This window comes from Falco peregrinus, chromosome 8, assembly GCF_023634155.1.
Source record: "Falco peregrinus isolate bFalPer1 chromosome 8, bFalPer1.pri, whole genome shotgun sequence".
In the NCBI taxonomy this organism is placed as follows: domain Eukaryota; kingdom Metazoa; phylum Chordata; class Aves; order Falconiformes; family Falconidae; genus Falco; species Falco peregrinus.
Window position 1 is genome coordinate 49,108,274 of NC_073728.1, and position 18,121 is coordinate 49,126,394.

At 44.9% G+C, this 18,121-nt stretch overlaps 1 protein-coding gene across 1 annotated transcript in view; it reads left to right on the forward strand.

Moving 5' to 3' along the window:
* SLIT3 (slit guidance ligand 3) overlaps nucleotides 1-18,121 on the forward strand; it is a 531,529-nt gene that overhangs the window by 488,344 nt on the left and 25,064 nt on the right. The window contains exons 30-33 of the mRNA XM_027779712.2: nucleotides 694-787; nucleotides 6,155-6,292; nucleotides 14,110-14,350; nucleotides 16,743-16,873. Coding sequence (XP_027635513.1) covers nucleotides 694-787; nucleotides 6,155-6,292; nucleotides 14,110-14,350; nucleotides 16,743-16,873 — 604 coding nt within the window. The remainder of the gene's footprint in view (nucleotides 1-693; nucleotides 788-6,154; nucleotides 6,293-14,109; nucleotides 14,351-16,742; nucleotides 16,874-18,121) is intronic.

The following is an 18,121-nucleotide window of genomic DNA, read 5'->3' on the forward strand; positions in this document are numbered from 1 at the left end:
ACATTCTCAAACTATTAATTATTAAAATTTATACAAATCCAGGGAGGTGCGTGGCACGTAACGCACCATACCTAGAAACAGCTGAGCTGAGCTTACGTGTGATGGATTATTTTCTGAAAAGACATCATCTCCTGTGAGCACAATAGAGCTAGTACATTTCTTATAAATAGTGAATGTTTTATAATTGCATGCAGTCCTAAAGCTGGTTCCTATTATTGAGAGTCACAGAGGTTTTGGGGGGAAGGGTTTGTGGGTTGTTGTTCTTTTCCAGAATGATGTCCAATCAGCTGCTTTGGCAGAGTATTAACTATGGCTAAAATATCTTTCAGTGTGAAAATGTTATGGTCTAATGAGCCACTTTGATTTTGTGTCACTTCCTTGCTTTGATAGAAGAGGTTCTGGGTCAGGAACTGCCCATTTGATCCTTAGCCTGTCTCCAAGTGGAGTCTATATGTCAGTACATTTTATACCAGCCTTTCAAATTCATGTAACAGAAACAGTACAGTCACTATAGGGCAAAGGAGCCCGATTTAATGAAGTCTCATGTGGCCTCACAAGCAATTTTGTCGCTTCCTTCTGAACTACCGAGCGCTCTCCATTTAGGGAGATTTGCCGTCCCTGAACATCGTGGTTGAAGCTGCATCAGGATTGTCCAAGAAGTGTTATAGCTTCATTGCTTTTCTTTTGCCTCAGGTGAACTGTGCGATGAGGTGATTAACCACTGTGTTCCTGATCTGAATCCATGCCAACATGAGTCCAAATGTCTTCCCCTTGACAAAGGAACCAGGTAAGCATGTGTGTATGTTGGTCTCCACACACAGGCCAGATCCATCCATTGCCTTGACTAGGGTTGAACTGGCAGTGAGTTTGGGGTAAAAGTCATCGAAATTAACACAAATAGTGCAAGACTAAATTACTTCAGACCATGTCACAGTTTGATTTTAATACAACCATACATACTTTTCTGGCTTTCTGTGGTTTACTTGAAAATAATGCACGTACGCCCAGAGCAAAGAAATTATTCTGGGATAGAGCATGGCAAAAGGAGTACTTCTGGAGCAGTTACTGCAAAGTATGTGATCCTGCATCGGAAACTAAGGACAGGTTCCTTATGCATTCCTTAGGACATCCATCAATTCAGGCAGCATAACGGGGACATTAACAGATGTAACTCGGCTCTCCTCAGCCCATGCTGGCTCAGTGTTTAAAATCCAGTCCCCATTCTAACTGCTGAGTAGGAAGGATAAATCTGTGGCCTGCGCATAAAGCTGTAGGGCAGGAGTTTTCTGTTGTACTCCCACTGTAGCTGTTGTCTTCTGGGATGGCTGGCAGCCTTGGGGTGCGCTGGCAGAGGCCAGCCTTGGCTGCAGTGGGACCACTCTCCCCATGCTTCCTCTCCTGGGCAGCAGCAGCAGCCAGCTGAACTGGATGGCTCTCACACGGGAGCTGCAGTCTTCTGCTGGCCACAGAGGCACGTCTCGCTTGGCTTCTGTTAGGTTTTGTGAAGTCTGTGTTTGCGTTTGCATCCTGGGAATGACGCTGACTGTTCGCGGGGGCAAAATAAAGCCTCGTGTTTTAAATGGCAGTGAAACATCTGGATATTTGGAGGTTGGGGTGTTTTGAGAGGTGCACAGTAGCACTGTTCATCACTTGTCTGAAGAGAGAATTTCAGAGCAATTTAGCAAATAGAGACAGGCAGTTGGAAAGTCAAGCTCTATGAAAAGCCTGTCGAGAAAAGATCTTTGAATCAAAGAAGTAAGAAAGCAAGACAAATTCAAGAGAGTTCAGTGCAGGGTGAGCTGTGTTCTGCACTTTCCCCTAAGGTTGTTTTCACAGCCCCAGTGCAATCCTGGATGCTCATCGATTCCCTCCTGGGAGGGAGGGCTGTGGTTTTGGCAAGGGACACCCTCACCCAGCACACCCAGCATGTCACAGGGGAGAGATGGCAGCAGTCTTTGGTCTTCTTGGTAACTTGCAGGTGGGGTCAGGTTGTGTCCTGCGAAGCAATGGCATGTAAGGATAGTGCAAAATAATATACAGAACATTTCAGGATAGTTAAAAGGAAGTGACCCAAAATTTTAGAGCTGCTAGATATCTTAAGGAGAGCAGAATCTGTGTTAGACAGTCAGTCTGTACAACTCAAGCCTGCCTTTTGGGTGAAAAACCTCCAGACAGAAATGTTTCCAACTATAGAGGAAGAGGAAACTTCTACATGATTCAGACAGTTACTGAAACGATGCACAGGGACTGGATAAGGAGGTGTGTACCAGTACATAAATAGTCCCTGATGTTCTTTCCAGCTTTCATTCCTAGTTAATCCATCATTCGGCTAATCCAGTAGCTATGAGGCACCGTGTTATGAGGCAAAGGCTTGTAACTCAAATTACCGTATGTTGCTAGATGTATGAAGGAATGGAGACAGCTGTGGTCCTGAATGGTTTTACCCTTGCTGGAAGCATTTTCATACCTGCTACCCAAATAATTTGAGTAAATAAGATGCTTGCTTGCTAGAAAAGTGTTCTTCACAGCGGGGCCATTAACCCTTGAGGGGGAGCCTAAATAACTACTTGTAAGTATTTTCTGCTACTGTTTGTTGCATTATTCTTCCCAGTATTCACAGAGTGCTACACAAAAATCTAGAATTTCTTTACTACTTCTGTCCCATTTTGCTTTCTAGCAGGCCAGACTTCATAGGTGAAGGAGCCTGCCCAGCCCTGTACGTAGTTTTGTCGAAATACTGCTTTTTTCTTTCATACTTCAGTTGCACCAAGCCATTCAGAAATGGGCTGGAAGCCCTTGGCAACTTTTGCAGTCATGTGTGGTTGCTGATGGGTCTCAGTAAAAACAGCAGCTTCTGGTCCTCTGCTGTTGCTGATCCCTGGAGCAGTGTGATCTCCTGACCTGTGATGCACCATGCATTTAGCAGGTAATTGTGCAGCCTGACGCCACGCGCAGAATGAGTCAGGCTTTCGCACTAGCCCTCCGCTCCACTTGCAGAGGCGGGGAGTGGTAACGGCAGGATTCAGGCTTGTTCCTGAACTGACCATCCGCTTGTTGGGTTTGTGCCCTGGGTATGTGCATAGGACACACCAGTGAAGAACATCACGTCAGCATGGACGCCAGTCAGTCTGTCCTGCCGTCAGCAATAGTCAGTCTGAAACTCTGCAGAGGGAGGAAGAGATGACAAGGACGGGAAAAAAAGTAGGAAGCCAAGTTATTTATTGATACGGGGAGGACTCCATTCTGGCCCTGCAGTAGAAGCTATGATTCACAGCTTTAATACAATAGACATTGAGTGCATGCAGATGCAAATCCCCTTGGATAAGGCAGCATTTTAAATATTAGTAGACATGTTTTTAGGCTCTCTCTGATACCAGGAATGTTGCCATCACTACAAGGCTGTAGCAGAAAACAAGATTTCAACTGTACTGATGTCAGATGGTCACTGGGAAAAGGGATAACTGCTCTAATATAAATTACTCTTTACCGCAATTTGAATAGGAAAGTTTCTTTGCCACCTTCTTTACTGCACCATATTTTTACTGATACTCAGTCACTTGCTGGCAGTATGGGGGGATGGGGTGGAGCTAACATGCCATCATTCCCTGGTTGGGGACACCTTGGGTTTCTAGGAGGAGGCTGGATGAGGCACTCACGTGGCTGGTTTCTCACCTGCTATACTCCACGCATGTGTTTTTAGGTAGCTTCAGCCTACATGTGACACACGAAGAGCTCAGAGATGACTGACGCAAAAGGAATTCCATGTTTCTAAAGGAAAAGCCAAGCTTGGAAGCAAACTGGACTATTTCAGTGTGTGTTTGGCTGCAGAGAACTCTTTGCTTTCTAAGCTAAAATTGCAGGTGGCTTTCCTCACTTCCAGCCTCCACATCTTTATTGTGCAGTTACTATAGAAGAAGAGTAGTTTTCTGTATGCCAGAAAACAAAACAAAACAAAAAACAACAAAAAAAAATACCATTTAACACAATGAAATGAGTTCTAAAAAAAATAATTTCAGGAAAGGAGCATGTTTTTCCATTCACTGTATTGATGTTGGAGCATGGTATAAAATATACTTTATTATTCTAAACCTTGGAATTATTACCTGACAGCTTAAAATGCTGATTTAATGCAGCCCTGCAGAGAAAAGTGGTGGTTCTGTCATTACTGAGATAGCCAATGCACATCATAAAATTGATGCATGGCAGCCCTGAATAAGGAACTGCACATCGTTCATTATTACATCACTTTATATTGGGACTGCAGGGATCAATAAAAAGCAACAGGATTAAATGCTGCCAATTCCCTCCACAAAGTCTTTTGATTGACATTATTTGCTTGCAGGTGTGACTAAAATGTTGCCAGAAAATGTTGCCCGCTTCTTATGGTTTGGGGAAGGAGCACTTTTGGCTTTTTGCTCTGTTTTGCAATCTCCGTTATGTTAATCACGGTATTCCCTGAGCCACCAAGGTGTAAAAAAGCAATTCAGGCATGCAGAGCTGGAACATCAACCATCCTGTGGCTGCAGAGGGTCATGATGGGGGCCTCTCCTGTAGGGAGGATGGAGAGAGAAATTATATGCATCTACATAATGTTATCCATCCTGCGCCCTGCAGGTTAATAGACTTTGCCCCATTTCCTCCTTTTTTAGCCAGTCACAAGCCATGTTTTGAAAAAGAGATTGAAGGTCATATTCTTCTCATTGCTTGAGCTAGGTGGTTGCTGCAGCCCTGGTGCTGTGGCACCATTCACTGCTTGTTAGCACACACAGGACCTGCTGCTGCACTCAGGCAACTTTCACCCAGCTCGCTGGGGAGCGGCCAGGAGCTGAAATACACTGTCACTCGGAACCAAATTCAGCACAGTGACTGCTGCCTGGAAAGTGGAAATACCTCTTCTCATCGGCTTCTATGTGTCCAGTTCCTCTGAAGACGCTTTCCACAAGGAGCCTCCTCCTGCACTTACCCCACCAGGCTGCTGGCAGGGAGGAGGTAGTGGCAGCCAGGCTGGTGGAGTAGTAGTTTCTCTCCTGATGCTGCCTGCCTCAGCTTTGTAACGTCTCTCCTCTTTCAGCCCTCAGTAGCAAGCATGCTGGGTCCAAACTAGAGTCTCTTAGCAAGAGCACAAACCTCTTTTTTTATTGCTGAAGTTAACTGTAGCTCTTCCCTTGTTTTGGTTGAAGTGATATGCCTTTTGTTTTCCAGATGTGCACTAACATCCAGCTGGGAGGAGTAAAACGTGTTTTATGGACTAAAGCATGTTCATGACTAAACATAGTCTACACTATAGATTCAAAAAGAGGGCTGTTGAGCAATCCCAGAAGATCTGTTCCAAGTCAGAGACTTCGGGATGTATTTTCTATTGTCAGGTTATAAACTTCTGCGAGGCTTATAATAGAAATGCTGATGCAGCCTTCGTACAACAAACTTGAGAATTGTATAAAACACAATAAAAAGCCAATGTCTGCAGGTTCGGATGCATCCTATTGTGTTGCTCCTGCGAATAGTGTTACCCCATAGCAGCAGGTACACGCTTCGCCTTTGTCACCGTAGGAAAGGACGGGCTTCAAAGGCAGCTTTCTGTAGCCGCAGCAAGGTTTGCTGTGCCTTGCAAATGAATGGCAAACAGGTGGTGGTCTCAAAACTGATGGTATTTTTCTTTAGATTTGCTGAGTTTTATAGCTTGCTTGCAGATTGCTTCCATTTGGAAGGTGGAACCTTGCTGTGCTCTGTGTAGCTGCGCAGGGCCAACCTCAGACACTCAGCAGTGTTCAGACACTGGCAAAATCATCGTCTGAGGCATCAGAGCAACTGCTCTTGCAGAATGTTGCCCTTTGAGTCTGTAAGGTTAGGGACGATGTCGTCATCTTTAGCATAATTGGTAGACCACTACATGATGACTCTTCTCCACAGACTTGGCTGAGGAAAAGCAGTAGTATGGTGTTGGTTTGCGTGAATTTAAGCACACTGCAGAACCTCAGCTGCAGACAGACAGGAGCGACTTGAGTTTTTCTGATGGCAGGAACTGTGCTTGATGTTTCCAGGAATAATTGCTAACACCTTTCCATCTCAAAACAGATCGGTGCAAGGCTGCCTGTGTGTGCTATTGTTGTGAATGTTGAAACAAGCTATTAACAGCGATCTTCTTGTATTTCAGATGTGAGTGCTTGCCAGGTTACAGTGGAAAACACTGTGAAATAGATGACGATGACTGTGTGGGCCATAAGTGTCGCCATGGAGCTGTGTGCGTAGATGCAGTCAATGGCTACACCTGCATCTGTCCTCAGGGGTTCAGGTACGTGAGAGTCAGCTCCTCCCCCAGACCGTCTTCTGTACGTAGTGTTGGGGCACTTCTTTAACTGCTTTCGTCCGCAGAGCTAATCAGCCTCTGGATATGGTATCGATCTGTCAGTCCTGCCTGAACAGATGGCTCAGTGCTTCAAATCTTGTACCTGAAGTAGGTCTTAGCAAATGAACTGAATACAGGGGGTTGACAGTTCTTGCTTTGAAAACAGCAGTTTGCCTTATGTGCAGTGCTGCATTCGTTTGCCAGTATGTGTGCCTCAGCCATTCCTGGTAAAACACTAGGTAATACACCCAATTAATTATATGGAGATAAGCTCTGCGTGCACAAGCGTGGGCAAAGGATAATGGAAATGCATATATGAACCCTCAGACCCGGCTTCAAGAAAACACGAGTTTGAAGACTTTGTGCCAATATCTCTGTGCCTGTTGGTGGATGGTCTCAGTATGATTCGGGCTGTACATGTCCAGTCTCTCATTCTGACAGCTGCCAATATGTCTGACTCCTGGAAATCTCTCTGTCTGTCAAAGATAAGTGTGCTGTTCCAAATGGATTCACTAATCATTGCCTGAGGCTGGACACTGGCTTCCTTCCAGCTAAACCTTTCTGTGTTTGAAATACACACGAGACAAAGAAGGAATACCTAAAAAGATCAGTCTTGACAAAGCAGAAATTGCATGAACACTTAGAAATCATTTTCTCTGCTTTGTATCTGCAACTGTTTTCATTCTTCTTGCTTTCATCCTTGCTGGTTTTGGGGTTTTTTTTCCCTCTCAACATAGATTTTTGTTGCAAAGCAGACGGCCTTCCCTGAATAGGCATTGATACATAACAAGATGTCAGCCCGTGGTTTCAGAGAATCAGACGTGTTATTTACAGGCTATCAAATATCGCTGAATTTCAAAGTCGTACCCTTTTCTCCACGTTTCATTCTCTGCTTCAATCCCTTTGATGGCCTTAGGGATCTTACAAATTCATGACCAGTAAGGACAACAAGTGGCTGTCCCACAGTGGAATTGTAAATGCTCAATGTTTTCTAAATGTTAGAGGTGAGAAATGGGATTGCAAAGCCATATCTGGGGTCTAAGGTTAACTTGAGCTTGTCATCAGGTGGTAGTGACTGGGAGACTTCTGCTGCAGGTCCTCTGATTTTTAAGGCGTGCCAGTATTAGGTAGTGATGAATGTGAGGGTTTTCTCCAGGAAGGCAGGGTCATAGTGTTTGGCAGAGGTGATCAGAGTTGTGACACAGTTGAGCAGAGCAGCAGGGGTAGGTGGGAAACTGCTCTGGGTCTCTTCCTGTGTACCAAGCAGCCTTGCTGGCAATGTAGGCAGTATCCCTAGTTGGCCAATCTCACACCAGGGACTTCAAGAGTAGAACCTGGAACAGCTCAGCCTGCTCCCTTGCTCAGATGGGGGGGGTTCATCCCACTAAATGTCCTCCAAGAAGAGGAAACATCTTTCTACACAAGGCTCCAAAACTCAACTACTTGCTAGTTATTCATAGTGCCAGGTGGACTTGGGCAAGCAAAGTAATCCCACTGCCTGACAACAGCAGAGCAGGATTAACCATTTTCTTTCTGGTTTTTTGCACTAGTCTATGCCACCTCCCTAAATTTCCTGTTCAAGATGCAAGGGAGCAAGGACTGTTTAGGAGAAAAACACCACAGTGAGCACTAACAGGCTCCCTCTGCTAAGGTGGAGAGCAAGCTGGAGCCCCTTGTGTTCTCCGTGCAGAATAGTCCCTGATCTTGTTTGATTTCAGAATTTGAATTCTGCTAACAAAATATGATCTGCTCATCATTCTTTCCATGACTCCAGCCTTTAGTATTTTAAAGGCCTGCTGCTCTGAAGGGGGTTCTGATATATTTTTTTCCCCCCTTTTTAACATTGCAACTGCAAAGATGGTGATTGACAGAGTTCAGCCTTCTGATGTTCAGGGTTATAGACTCAGCTGTTCACGAAGCGTGCCTCAGGCACTGGGCTGTGTGGCAGGGAGGTAACTTTTCAAGTGTTTGAAGACTGCAAGTGTTGATGAACAGGAGAGAGCACAAGGGGTGGTCTGACAAAGGTAACTAGGAGACCTAATATGTTGATTAATAAAATTTTTTGGCTAAGTATCAGGAATCGTTTCCCAGCAGTGAGTGTGCAGAGTGACCTGCCAGTTATCTGGAGCTTATGCTGTTGTAATAAATGCAAAGACCTATAACAATTTTGTGGTTGTCACTATGCTGTATGTCAAAGCCACGTGTTAAAACTTACATCCTTGCACGGTTGAACAAATGGCACTCTGGTAATAATAATGTAGGGCCTCATATGCACAACAGGGTTGTGCACCCTAACAGTGCACCTCTGATGTCAGCTCCTAAAAGCAATAGTACTAACGTGCACTGTACCCATTTTCCTATCTTAGCATTTCCTAGTCCCTGTTCGTGTGTAGTTTTGCCCCACATAGCACCTTTCGTTATCACTCAGCAACCTTTCCAATTCCATAATGTGCTTTCATTCTGGAAAGTTTTCAGTGTATTTTTCCCAAAATAACATTCGTTTACCCCATGCAGATGAAAACATTATTGAGAATTTGTGAGCCCCATTGGATAAAACCTAACTTCTCAAACCTTCCCTCTAGCCATCAGCCTCACAGTAGTGTTGTCCTGATAAATGTTGCTCTAGGGGGGAAGCACACATTAAGGCTGCTGAGCCTGACAGAAAGCACTGTTCCTTCATTGTGTGGATGCTTCAGTGTTCTCCACTGGGGTAGTTTCTGCAAGAAACTCTGCAGTGATTATTAAAATAAATGAGATTGTACCACGCAGAATGGACCTGGCCAAATTATGCAAGTCAGGCTGTGGTCCACACTCCACTGCCAGGGATCTAAATAGTATTAATTATTTCTAATTAAAAAAGAAATGTTTAAATTAAAAAAGAAAAGGCCTTGACAGACAGTGTTGCTCATATGACTTCTAGATGGCAGTAGCAGGACAGCTGCATTTGTAAAGCCACCCACTGAAGGGGTTCCACAAGGCAGGGTGGTGCACAAGCTCTGCTGGGAGCGTAGGGAATCTTTGAGAGCAGCACCAAGCACAGACACACTGGCTTCTTGCAACATTTGCTTTCTGTTAGTGGAGGCTGTTGCGGGTCGCATGGATTTTTTTATTATTATTATTTTTAACTTCCATGAAATTAGAATTATATACACTGATTTTCCTCCTGCTTTCTACTTGTTGCTCACAGACAAAACAAAATGATTTGCATTAGGTAGAACAAAGCTAACAGGCTGGGTCAGCAGTGCTCCTTTCTGCTGGTCACCTCTGGAAAACGATTACACCTGACATTAGGCCAGGGGTGACAGTCATCTGTGGCCTCAACCCTAGTTTGATCCCATTGCTGGCTCTCCTGACGTGTTTGCTAGCCAGCTGCGAAGCCCTGCACTGGAGAGAGAGATGACACGCTTAATGAAAGCAGCTTTGAACAGGAGAGTGCTCCAGTCGGACAGTCCACTTAGTGCCTGGCTGGCAGTTGAGGACGTGGTGCTGCTGTGTCCTCATCTGCCTGGGTCTGACTGCTGTGCTGATCTGCAGTAACCACCTTAAACTGGCAAGAATTTCCTTCTGTGATCTATCTTCCTATGAGGTTGTTGCTATTTTTATTAATATTCCCTTGTTTTCTTGGAAAGGGGGATCCAGACCATTGCTTGCTGAGTGGTGTTATCCCTCCAAAGTGTGCGCTCACCCTCCAGAACGGGCTGGCCTGTGGGTGTTTGCCAAGAAGCTGCAGCAAAGGGTCTCGCTCTGGAAGGGAAGGTCTCTCAGTCTGTAACCAGTGGTTCAGGTGTGCTCACGAAGAAATGTTCCCAAGAACAAATTTACTTCGAGAAATACAGACTGAGCAAAGATAACCATTTCCCTCTGTGATGGGGTGGCCCTGGCTGGGTGCCCACCAGAGCCGCTCTGGCACTGCCCTCCTCAGCTGGGCAGGGGAGAGACAAAATGCCGTGAAAGGCTCGTGGGCTGAGATAGGGACAGGGAGATCACTCAGCAGTCACCATCATGAGCAAAACAGACTCGTCTTGGGGAAATTCACTTAATTTCTCACCAGGTGCAGGGGGATGGGGAATGGGGCTGGGGTCAGTCCCTCACACGCTGTCTCTGCTGCTCCTTCTCCCTCAGGGGAGGGTCCTCACCCTCTGCTTGGCCCCAGCATGGGGCCACCCCATGGGAGACAGTTCTCCACAAACTTCTCCAACATGAGTCCTTCCCACAGGCACAGTTCTTCACGCACTGCCCCAGAGTGGGTCCCCCCACGGGGTGCAGCCCCCCAGGCCCAGCTGGCCCCAGGGGGTCCCCAGCCCTGCCCCAGCCCGTCCCCAGCCCGGGCTCCTCCCCGCGGGGCCACAGGCCCGGCCCAGAGCTGCCCCAGCGCTGCTGCCCGTGGGTCACAGCCCCCTGCGGGCACCCCCTGCCCCGGGGGGGCCCTGCCCGGGCTGCGGGGTGAGCTGCTCCCCCATGGAGCTCCATGGGCTGGGGGCACAGCCTGCCTGGCCAGAGGCTCCACACGGGCTGCCAGGAGGTCTCTGCTCCGTGCCTGGGGCCCCCTGCCCTCCTGCACTGACCTGGGGGCTGCAGAGTTGTTGCTCTCTCATACTCTTGCTCCTCTCTCTGGCTGCTGTTGCTCTTTTCCCCCGTCATAAACACGTTTTCCCAGAGGCACTACCACCATTGCCGATGATGGCCTTGGCCAGCAGTGGGTCCATCTTGGAGCCAGTGGCATCGGCTCCATCGGCCATGGGGGAAGCTTCTGTCAGCTTCTCACGGAAGCCACCCCTGTAGCCCCTCACTACCAAAACCTTGCGATGCAAATCCAATAGACCCATATGCTGTTATTCCCCCTCACTGTACTGCTGCTGTCTGTGCTCCCATTTCCAGTGCTGCCTGCTATGCTAACCCTGTGCAACTCCTCCAAATACTCCTTGGAGCAAAGTAAATGGGGTTTATTGATTGCCAGCAGTATTGCCTGCCAGATTACACTTTTGAGATACATTTGTCTAAATGAACAGATTGGCTTGTCCCAATGCAAGATTATGTTTTTCTGGTAGAGGGTATTTACCACCTGGCTGACAGGCAGTAGTTTGCTCTCCACTCCCCGAACCCTTTGCTGATAGTCTTAGCAGCCTACAACTGTGTCCACTTACAGCACTAAGTGTCACCTGGGCAATAAGGGGTCCCAGTTAACCACAGCTCCCTGCCCTCCGAGCAGCAAGGTAGTGATGGAATGGGCGTGGGGAGCCTGGCTGTGAAATGCCATCCTTGCAGTGAATAAAGGAAGTTTAGGGCAATGCAATGAGAGAAGTGTTGAAACGCAATTTATGCTGGAAAGTACCAAAGGGTGGTTCTGGCTGAGAAGGAAACATCAGTTTGGTTGTGTATGTGAGCACAGCTGACCCCAAGTGCTGCGGGACTGGAGCGGGACAGTGCTTTAGGCCCTGGAAATTCCCAGCAGCAATTATCACCCTCCTCGTGCTTATTCCTCCAGAACAGATTTTTGTTTGCAATACCCACATCACCATGTGCAAGGCCCACAAACAGATTTTTGCAAAGTTAGGAAGCTGGTTAAGGTGTTCCATGCTGCATGGTGGCTGTGAGGAAAGGAGAGCTTTTCTGACCTGCTCCCAGGCACAAATCCCAAACATTTGCATCTTTCAAGGCATTCTTCAAGTTTTCCTTTTATAAAAGTAATAATGTAAAGCCCTGTGTGTGTCTTCACAGACATGACTGAAAAACAGAGCAACTCCATTGCTTTTGATGCAGTTCAGGATTTAGCCCATCCATATTTTGTTACGTATTTCTCTCTCTCTCCGTGTGTCCCAGAGGCAGACCAGAGAGTGGTGCGTGTTGGGAGAACAGGGACAGGGAGAGGTTTCAGTTCATTCCACACAGTGCTGAAGGTAGAGCTGTGGTACACTGTGCAAAATTGCACATGAGAAAATGTGGAAAGGAAACCCATCATCTCCATTGCCTTCTGTTACAGACGCAGCAGGTTCTGGTCGCTGTGGCTAAGCAAGATATTGGTCTTGAGGATGTTGTGGCTGTTTTATTTGCTGTTCTTGCACATGTGGTATCGTGTAGGGTCATGGCTTGGGTTTCTATTCTAATTGTATCTAAGAAGGCTGCCTAGAAATTTACTGAGCTTCCAAGCCTCACCTGCTTTACTAGAGAGGAGTGAGGGTTTTAGCATTATTTTTTTTTGCTTTGTTTTTATAAGAGTGCTATTATTCCACAAAGTGCACCCTGAATGGCAGGAAATTCCTAGCAGGACAAGTGGGGTTTCACTGTTCTAGGACTGGGCTGGCGGGTTATTCAATGCACGACTGGGTCTGCCACAATCCTCTCCCAGACAGCCCCCTGCCCCTGTGCTGACAAGCACTGTGTAACCGAGCGGTGGTGCAGGAGCCTGAGCCCGCAGCCCTTCCCGCAGCACAGCCTGGTGCATGCTCCCTACTCACCAACTACCAATTTTTCATCATTTTACTGTCTACGCGTTTTCAAGCTGTCACAGAACTTGATGCGAAGAGAGTTTATCTTCTTGCATCAGTACAAAAAAAAAGTTTTGTTGGGTTTGGACAGTGGCTGTAATAAGAAATTTGGGGTATAGGTGCAGGGTCGTACCGTGCACATCCAGCCAGAGAGCCTGGCCCGGTCCCTTTGCAGTACCCATTGTTTGCACAGGCCCAGTGGGTGCACTGGGCAAAGATTTTTCATTTACTTTTTACAGTTTAGTCTGACACATGACATCGCTGTGGAAGGTGACTGCAGCTTTTTGCACTTTCTCCCTTTTCCCTGTTCCTTCTGTGCTGATGTCGTTATTTCCGTGTAGCTGAGTCATTCTAGCAAATAACCTGTGAAGCGTGCAGCCCTGCTGAACCCAGGACAGCCTGGGCACTGAGCCTTCGCTGCTCCTGGGTGACATGGCCCAAGCCTCAGGAGTCAGAGCTTCTTCCTACATGTGCCTTTTGCTAAGCCTCTCCTATTGTTAAGATTAAACCACAGCACTTTCCTCTAGATCTGAATGCGATTTCAGTTTGCAAGAACTCAGATCTGGCACTTGGTTTTCAGCTACCTCTGACTGCAGGAGAGCTTCCTTTCCTTTGCATTCTTCTCATCCAGGACATTACCAACCACAAACACAGCTAAAATAAAGTTAACGATCCTGATGCTGTTAGAAACAACCAGTTCAGGGAAACTGCCCGGCAACTAGTGTGGTACCAGTGCACTGCTTCTGAGACTTTTTAGCGGTGCCCATCTGTTGATGATACATTCTCTGATGGACAGTAAAGCAAGTGAGGTGGCTGTAAAAAACACTAAAAATACAGAATTTTCCCCTTGCTTGCCAATTACAACAGCAGAGGTAGGCTCAAATCACGAAGCCTAGGATGGGGTATCTCAGGTTAGGGCTTAAATGGCTCCAGGTTTTTGCTGGGAACCTCTGCATGGCACAGGGAGGGACAGAAGCTATTTTAGACAGACTGCTGTACTTTCCAGAGCTAAATAATCTGGATTTATCCCTTTTTATCACAGTGCAAAGTGCAGTACAAATTGCTTTCAGTATTCAAACTGGCTCGTTCAGACCCAGCATGGGGACTTCTGTACAGCACGGCGCTGTATAGCTTTCACACAGTAAAGCAGGCACGTGGTAGCTGAATCTCACAGTTGCCATACCACAGCAGCAGTATAATGTCAGCATCTGAAAATGTTTGCTTGCTTAAAAAATAGTGATAATTAAGACCGCTTTTTCTTTCCTTTACCTTCTACAGTGGGCTTTTCTGTGAAACTCCTCCACCAATGGTTCTTCTCCAGACGAGCCCATGTGATAACTACGAGTGCCAGAATGGAGCCCAGTGCATTGTTGTGCACCATGAGCCTGTCTGCCGCTGCCTCGCTGGCTTTGCTGGGCAGAAGTGCGAGAAGCTCATCACAGTCAACTTTGTTGGGAAGGATTCCTATGTGGAGCTGCCATCAGCCAAAATTCGCCCCCAGGCAAACATCTCCCTCCAGGTATGTCATGCAGAACATCAGTTGCCAGCCTAGTGCTCTTCTAAGCAATAACACATATACAGGTATATATATCTTTTCATTCTGAAGGAACAGGACCTATTGGCCAAGATGCTGACAAAGATAGAGTCAACTTGTGAGCCAGTTGTCTGCTCTAACATTATTGAAACGCTGAGGAGCAACTAAGGCACCACTGTGCCTTTGTTGACACATATCCTGCCTCCAGAATCTCACCACTGTCTTATTCGCAGGCTGGCAATGTAACTAGAGATGATTCAGGAAACCTGTCTTCTTACTGATTTACAGCATTGTGTTTCATCCTGTAGAAAGTAGTGCTTAATAGTAGGACTTAGTGAAAGGGCTGGTCTAAATGGCCTTTCCAGACAGTATTTTGCTTACTCTTTTACTGTGCATAGTCACTGCATAAAAGGCCTGGGACTTTGTTACAGCCCTGTAGGTACCCCTAAATTTGGTTTGAGGTCTAATGTTCAGAAGGCAATGGAAAAAAGGTATCAAAGGTGCCATGCCCCTACTGTCATCTTGTGGCTGTGGATCTAAGGTATTTTGGATACTTAGTCATGTTTTTTAAGTGATGATTTTTAAGTGATTTGGAAGTTATTTGCATTCGCAATCACAAAATAAGCATTAAACTGATCATAATTTTTTTCCCCTAATATTTCAAAGGAAATGAGGAAATAATTTCTAGCTTTGTATGTCTTCTAATAGAGATATGTGTGGAGCACATATATGACATGATACATCTCTTTCTTAGGCCACTAATTGTTAATCTGGACTATTTCTATGCTAGATTCACCCTGCAAATGAAGCATAACATTTCAAAAGTTGTGAGAAGATAAATCATCCTTGTATGTTTATTTTATTGCATTTATTTTCTCAGTTTGAAAAGATTGTATTCCACAGTTGGAAATCATATCCTAGACTTACTCGATGGAGTTTGGTTGTAATTAAAATACCGATGTCAAGACATGGGAAAGAGGACCAAATTTCCACATTAGGAATAGATTTTTAAAGGGTAGTTCCTGCAAAGTTCATTCTAATGAAAAAAAAAATCCTTAATTACTATGTCTTTTCTTTAATAGCTTGAGTATACAGTTCACATGAAAATGAAGCTGGTTCATGTATATTCAAAGCTCTGGTTTGTCTTCAAAATCCCCTTTTATTTAATATCGCAAAAGAGATTTCTTAAATATGGGCACTCTAAAATACGGCTCCCCAAAGGCTCCAAATGCTATAGGTCAACTTTAAAGCTGAAAATGTGGACATTGTCTTCTTAAGTATACAAAACACATTACATCAGCCATAGCTTGTATAATAAAACTGATTATTACAGAAAGCACATGCAGATGATGTTCTCACTTCTTGTTTCCCAGGCTGAATATCATTCTTGCATCCAGTAATTAATCGCTAGTGAATTAAAATTAGAATACATTGATTATTGAGAACAGAGAGAGGAAATCTTATTAAAAAGTGTTCAAGAAAAAAAACTTTTAAGGGCAAAAGGATAGCATTTAAATACATATAAATGCAAACAGATTTTTAAATTAACTGTTTAGTTTGGCATTTAATAGCCACTATAAAAGAATAACCAAGAAATCTCAATAAATACAAATGTAAACAGCAAGGTTGTATCCAAAAATCCCATTTTGTCCCTTCTTTTTTGTTGTTTTTCTTTTCTTCTTTTGTACTATAGGGATATTTGAGACCTGGAGACTGGGAAAGCAGAGTCCTTGTTTTTTGATTTAGTGTTCCAAGATTATTTTTCCCTGAGGTACATCAAAGCTAGAGGGACAAGGGCTACTCTGTTCTGCCTGACTCTCTAAATGTCCCATTTGAAACCAGCGTGACTTGCTAATAACTTGGATTGAGTGCATAACTCATGATTATGCTGGATGTGGGGACAGGTCCTTCTTTCCTTCATTGTGTTCACAGAGTCTGTGAACAGATCAGAGCCTGCTGAAATTTGTTTGCTTATAATTGTGACACACACTCTTCCCACTGCCAGAGCTGGTTTTCTAAACCTCAACTTCAAGCTGGTGTAGTAGCTGAAAAATATATTCATGTGTCACCAAAAATACAGCAACAGTCTATTGACAGGGATCATATAAATTGCAGCTTTCACCTCCTGGAAACTAGTTCTCATTTGAAACAAGGGAGGCAGCCCTTAGTGGGAGGCCAACTGGTTTGTATAAGAGCCCACTCAATGTCACCAAGACCTTTTTGTGTCTCATAGCTCTTGCTCTCGTTGTTACTCATATATATGATTTATTAAATCATATTTGAATTGCATGCATTATTTTGGTTTGATTTTTAATATAGGTTTATTTCTTTTTCAATCATTCTCAAGCAACTTCACCTGGTTATTAATGTTTCACAGGTAGCAACAGACAAGGACAATGGCATCTTATTATACAAAGGAGACAATGATCCTTTGGCTCTGGAGTTGTACCAAGGACACGTGAGGCTCATCTATGACACGCTGAATTCTCCACCTACCACAGTATACAGGTAAAGAGCTAAGCTGTACCAAGCTTAGCTTGATTTCCAAAAAAGATGGAGAGGTAGGATTTTTCTAAGAAACGTGCATGGGAGAAGAATGTTTTATTTTACTTCAAGGTATCTCTTGTAATTAGGTAAGAAAATCAGAATAAAGACTTAGCTAGAGGCTGCATGGTTAAAAATTGGCATTTCTTGGCAATGCCAGTGATACTGTGTCCTACTGTGATACTGTTGTCCTTTCTTATTTACTGTAAAGATTTAGTTTCTGGTGAATGTCGTCCTTCAAATAGTTCCAAATAATCACTTTCTTTGATGTTGATATTTAGCATTAATTTACTGAATCAAGATAGAACAGGGACTGTGCAACTGCAGGATTAAACTGTGTCAAATAGGAGGAGAAGGGCTGAATTCCTCTACAGGGTGACTGCTTTTGGAAGAACTCTTACCTATATCAGTAGTAACTACACAACCATGAAAAAGCACAGATTACAAAGGTAAGTTGTAGGGCAATTTGACCTTCAGACACCTGACTTCTTGGAAATGCCAGACCCACAGGTTTTATTCATTAGTCACAAGAAAGAAAAGCAAATGTAAAAGTGAAACCCATGCACAGAGGTATTTCCCTAGGAAAGAGAGAATTGCTGCTCGTGTCTTCCGCTGCCCCTTTAGCAGCCCTCTCCCTGGGTTAACTCCCTTCTGATTAAAGCCCTGTTACTCCAGTTCTTTTTGTGTAAACATGCAGTTGTGACCACCATGAGCCCTTTTGGATTCAGTGTAGTTTCACGGCAATTGTGGATGCAGAAGAGGTGGATTTCCCAGCCCACCTTGCTCTTTAAGGAGGAGCATCCTATTAGAGCAAGTGAAAAGATGCCACCAAGTATCACCAGCCAGGATGGGCCTTGTACTTTTTATGGAAAGTTTTCTCAGTACTTGGTAAAACTTGAGTTTTCTTTAAGGGGAATGGTGACTTGTTTAAGAAAATGAAAAAATTCTTTCTGTATAAAAGCAAATTAGATAATACCAATGCAGTCTTGATACCAGGAGAAGCAATGGCTTGTCCACTGTAGGAATGATGAAAGTAGTTTGTTAGTGATTTTCACCAGCTGGATAGGTGTGAAAAATTTCTCTGTGTGTGGCTGCTAATCCTAATTGATTTCATGGTTGAGCAAAGCTGAAGTTGTTAAACAGTTTTATGCCAATAATTAGAACATAGGCAAAAGCTCGTTACGTGTGGGCAGCGCAAGGGGTGACAGGTCG